General features: G+C 33.2%; 1 protein-coding gene across 1 annotated transcript; it reads left to right on the forward strand.

Moving 5' to 3' along the window:
- The first annotated feature begins 1,980 nt into the window (after positions 1-1,980).
- Positions 1,981-3,806, forward strand: LOC106758797 (3-ketoacyl-CoA synthase 12). The gene has a single exon (XM_022779650.1). It carries the CDS (start codon positions 2,220-2,222, stop codon positions 3,639-3,641), a length of 1,422 nt encoding a protein of 473 aa, XP_022635371.1. The 5' UTR covers positions 1,981-2,219; the 3' UTR covers positions 3,642-3,806.
- The last annotated feature ends 1,935 nt before the right edge of the window (positions 3,807-5,741 follow it).

Genomic DNA, 5,741 nt, shown 5'->3' on the forward strand with positions numbered 1-5,741 from the left:
TTCCTTTGTAATAAATGTTACTATAATTTTTATTGTAACTATCGGATATGGGTCGTATTTATAATAACCAACCAAACTAAGATTCGAGTTTATTAAGGAAAGAAAAAATCAGTAAGAAGAATTCAATTCAGAATTCTTTTTTTCAACTTTTATTATTAAACCAATCTTATAACTCTACGGACATATGCTTATATATAAGTTTTTTTTTAAAGCAGTATTTGTAAATAATATTTAAATGGTCTATTTATTTCTTTTATTTACAAGAGTTGTCATCTTTATTCATGAACACGTTGACTTCAACGTTAGAACCAAAAACTTCATTGGATAATAAATCCTCGGCTGAGGAAAGGCACAGGAAACTACTCAAGCTTTGTCTGTTTTCTTTCTGTTGACTTTATGCAAAAGAAAAATAACTTATCCATGCATTAAATTGTGAAGGACGTATTAGGTGTGCATCGATTAAGCTATTAAGTGCTGAGTTTATTTCGTTAGTTAGGAAATTGTTCACCAAGTCTTAGATCGAGATGCGAAGATAAAAACTTTAGTTAGTTTTTATTACATAAAATTATGTCCAAAAATCTTAAATCGATTAAAAATTAGACAACTTTATAATATGTAAATATATATAAATCCTTATCTTAAAATTATATAAAATTAAATAAATTTAAGTTAATTTTTTAATATGTATTAAAGTCATAAAACCTAATGAAATTTATTATTTGTTAAATCTATTTGCTATTGTAAATTTACATAACTTGATTGTCTTTTTAGGAGCAAAATTTTTAGATACTAGAGTATATAAGCTTGGTCTATATATAGATAGTAGTAGAATATTAATATTTTACTCCTCAAAAGTCTAGGTCGTATATGCATTCGCCCTAGGTCATATTATTATAGAATATGGAACACGTTGAGAAGAAAGTGTGTGTAATTCCAACCATTTAATTCTTTCTTCTTTTTTGTTTCTTTCGTTTACTTTTCCTTTCCATTTTCAGTGGCACATGCACTTTGCTTGTGGCCACTAGACTGCAAAAAAGATGCACCGTAAACTTCGATTTGTCTACCATGTCACAAGATTGCGAAAAACCATTGCAAACAATTTCAAATCATTTTCGGAAATTGTCATGTGATGGGAGATCAACATTAGAGGATGGTTTTGATATGATTTTTATTGATTGACGAGTTAACAGCAATGAATACTGACTAATGGCGATGCTCATGAGGTCTAGGTTTTTATAAATATATATTGTCATCTTTCATCAACACATCATATATATAAATATCATATTAAATTATTTATTTTTATCATAATATTACACTTTATAATGATCTTGACTTACTTCTAAAATTGACTTAATTATGAAGATTTCATAATTTGTGATTGATTTTTCAAACTTCCGTGGAGAAGATTTAACATTTTTTTTTTTATATATGAGTAGACTGCATGAAGAAAACATATCATCATTTTCAATTAAATATCTTAAAATAGACTATGATACCATCGAAGTGTTTTTTATAATGAAGGATTGTCTATACGTGTAAAATTAAGACTCACTTAAATTTTGAAAAAAACTTCACTCCTAACATGCTATTTTTAAGAATGTATGACAATATTAATAATCATTTGTTTTTATTTCTTTTAGAAAATATGCTAGATATGAGTGTTGAATGATTTTACGTATATGTAAGATTAGTGTGTAATATATATACGAATAATGCACCTTCTTCCTTAAATGAGGATAACCATATGGCAAAACTACCATTGATGTGTCATTTCATTTCTATATTCCATGCAAGTTGCTTATTACAGCCTAGATAGTAGCTGGCGTTATAACATTTGAAGATATTGGAACTTTGATGAAAATGTCCTATTATGGAATAAAGACTTAACCACAAAACTCTTCCTAGCATGCTCATACTGTGACCATTGCTTGCTTTCTTTCTAGTAATAAAGGTTGACACGAAAGCTTGTAAGAGATAAGTTTGTTGGGGGTTGAGGTAGCTATACTAATACCAATGTTATTACTGTTCCTGTTGAGCATTGACAAATTTGGATTACCGTCTACCTTTCACACGCCCAACTCATTCTCTCATCGCTCTCACCCTTCTTATAAAGTACTGCCATTATTTGAATTTCCAACCCACCGCATTATTTCTAACCCTTAAGTTCACTTCCTCTTTCTCTTCTTCTTCTTCTTCTCTCTCTCTCTCTCTCTCTAATGGAGTTCATCATATTACTTTATGGTGCAACAATGCTGTACTTGTGTTTCCTGATCTGGAAACTGTTTGATCAGAGAAGAGACCAAGAGTGTTACATATTGGACTACCAACTGTACAAGCCAAGCGATGAAAGAAAGCTTGGAACCGAATGCTGTGGCAGGATCATAGAGAGGAACAAGCATTTGGGTCTGAATGAGTACAAATTCCTCCTCAAAGCCGTTGTCAACTCCGGCATTGGTGAGGAAACGTATGCCCCAAGTAACGTTATCGAGGGTCGTGAGGCAGCTCCAACACTGAAAGATGGTGTCACGGAAATGGAGGAGTTTTTTCATGACAGCATTGCCAAGCTCCTTGCAAGTTCAGGCATTTCCCCCTCGCAGATCGATGTGCTTGTGGTGAATGTCTCTATGTTCTCCGTTGTTCCTTCCCTGACTTCAAGAATCATCAACCGCTACAAAATGAGGGAGGACGTAAAGGCTTACAACCTCACTGGGATGGGTTGCAGTGCCAGTCTTATTTCACTGGACATCATTAAAAACATTTTCAAGTCGCATAAGAACAAGTTTGCTGTTTTGGTGACTTCCGAGTCTCTCAGTCCAAACTGGTATAACGGCAACGACAGATCAATGATTCTTGCCAACGGTTTGTTCCGGAGTGGTGGGTGTGTGATACTTTTGACAAACAAAAGATCCTTCAAGCACAGGGCCATGATGAGGCTGAAGTGTTTGGTGAGGACTCACCATGGGGCTAGAGAAGATGCTTACAGTTGCTGCAATCAGAAGGAAGATGAAGAAGGCAGGCTTGGGTTTTACCTTGGAAAAAACCTTCCCAAGGCAGCTACAAGAGCCTTTGTTGATAACCTAAGGGTGTTGTCACCCAAGGTTTTGCCAACTAGAGAGTTGCTAAGGTTTATGGTTGTGTTCCTCTTGAGAAAACTGAGGGATAGTAGTTCCCTTAAGTCTTCAAGTGGGGGATCTAGTAAGTCTAATAACAAATCTCCTTTGAACTTCAAAACTGGGATTGAACATTTTTGCCTGCACACAGGAGGAAAAGCTGTGATTGATGGGATTGGAATGAGCTTAGATCTGTGTGAATATGACCTTGAACCAGCAAGAATGACACTCCATAGGTTCGGCAACACTTCTGCTAGTAGCCTGTGGTACGTGCTGGGGTACATGGAGGCCAAAAAGAGACTCATGAAGGGTGACAGAGTACTGATGATAAGCTTTGGTGCTGGCTTTAAATGCAACAGTTGTTTGTGGGAGGTAATGAAGGATCTGAGGGATCATCCTAACGTGTGGGACGAATGCATTGATGACTACCCACCAGAGTCCTTGGCCAACCCTTTCATGGAGAAATTTGGTTGGATCAATGATGTTCAAGAAGCAAGCAACTTCAAACTCCATGATTTTATCAAGTAAGGTTTCATGTGTTGTTCACAATTTCTATAATATATCTTCAGAAATTTAAGAGTTTTGATACTGTTGTTATCAAGAATCTTTCTTCCTATCATATAACAAAAAAGAAAACGGTATCAAAATTCTTATATTCTCTGGATACTATAGAAAACGTTCAATGAAAAAAAAGAAACTCCAAACTTTAATATTATTTCCTAACAGGCATGAATGTCACACACCATATTTGCATCTGGATTAATTTTTTCTGTAAACTATACTTATTATTGATGAATCCCTCAAGGGTTCATTACCCAATAAGGTGTGCCTTCCTGTCAAAAGGGTGTTATGGTTTCCTTTTGCCTAGTCTTATTTGTTTTATTTGTTTTAATAGGATGTGATATGATAATACTTTTTTTTTCTGTGACAAAATATATATATTCCTGAAATATCGTCATAATAAAGTGAAAAGATGGACCCGAGAATATGTGTTGTGGGGGTTGTGCATGGATTCTATCTTTTTATATTTATTTTAACGCTTAAATAAGATACGTTAACGGGTCATTAATTTTATGGTCACGACAATGCAACTTTTTACACTCGCATTGAATCCTCCGTTCTGTCGTTGTCAATTACATCGATAATCTGTTTTCTTAACTCCTTTATACTGCACAAGCTTTTCAAAACTTCAACACCATATTGATAGGTTAATTAAGGAAATTGTGATGTTAACTACTCTAAACTTGTATGAGAAACATTAACGTTATGATTACAGAAAGTCAAAGACATAATTATACTAGGAAGCAACAATTGTAAGAGACTCGTGTGAAGTGAAACATAGTTTGTCCAGGTTTTTATAGTAATTAATCCCTGGTTTTGATTTATGACGAGTTTGAGTGTGATCATATTTTGAATGTGACAGATATAAATGGGGAATTTAAATTGTGAAACAAAAGTTAATGTGAATTCTACAAGACTTGTTTCATGTCCCCTTGGATGGTGAAAGTAATCTGACACAAAGAAAGGAAACTCAGAAGAAGGGTCCCCAGCACCATGAATATCATATACTGAATTTAGTGTAAAGTACTAAACAGTAGGTGAACACTCATTCCAAAATCCAAAGTACATGCTAAAACATTATCATTAGGATCGATAATTGCCCTTAGAATTTGTTTTTAAATTTTATAGTTTGAATTAAATTAATTTAAAATTTGCTTTCTAACATAATATTATAATCATTCAAAATATATTTTAATAGATTTATTATTTATTGAATTTATCATATTTTCCAAATCACAGTCAAATTAATGTATAGATATATATATGGATCTAATTAACAATAATCTGATTTATTATATTATTATAAAAAAGTTGTAAAAATACTATTTTTAAATATAAATGCAGCTTCAAATTTGTCGGACCCTGAGAAAGTGGACTTGCAATGAAACCCTAGCTTCAAATGCGTTTTGGTCCCTTGCTTTAAGAAACAATGAGAAAAGGTTCTCCCAACATCACTGGACTAAATCAAACAGAAAACGCTCTCGAGTATCTGGTTCGTGGATTGGTACTAGGTTTTGGGATTGCAACATCTGGGGCATTCTTAATTCCATTGAAAAAGATAAAGCTATTAACTTGAATTGAAAAGGAAAAGGAAGAACTTGACGTTTTGTTTTATTTGTTTCTTGTTGATAGTATTAAACTGATAATAAAGTTTATAATAAATTGTGATTGGTGGGAAGTGAAAATATGGTGAGGATGGAAGGGAATTGTTGCAGAGAAGTTGACGAAAGTGTGTGATTCATGAATGTAGGGTTTGGGATTTATGTTACGAAAGATTCAGAAATGGAAAAACCATGTGATGGAGGCTTGTAGGAACAGATTGACAGCTACTACTACAGTAGCAACTTCCCACAACAAAACCTGTCATAAATTTCCAACACTTTATCACAAGTTAGTGTCACTCTTCAAAGGGAAAACTTTTACTTTTCAAACCCCACTTTCCATTTTTCTAACTTAGAATTTCCCAAACCAATATATATTTACTTTTTTTTTACTGTAATAAAAGTTTTATCAAATTATAATATAATTTTTAATTATTAAAATAAATTATTTTTTTTAGTATATGGA

Source organism: Vigna radiata, chromosome 4 (genome assembly GCF_000741045.1).
Source record: "Vigna radiata var. radiata cultivar VC1973A chromosome 4, Vradiata_ver6, whole genome shotgun sequence".
Classification (NCBI taxonomy): domain Eukaryota; kingdom Viridiplantae; phylum Streptophyta; class Magnoliopsida; order Fabales; family Fabaceae; genus Vigna; species Vigna radiata.

Coding starts and splice junctions, on each gene's coding strand:
- LOC106758797 (XM_022779650.1), top strand. CDS start 2,220: ATGGAGTTCATCATATTACTTTATGGTGCAACAATGCTGTACTTGTGT.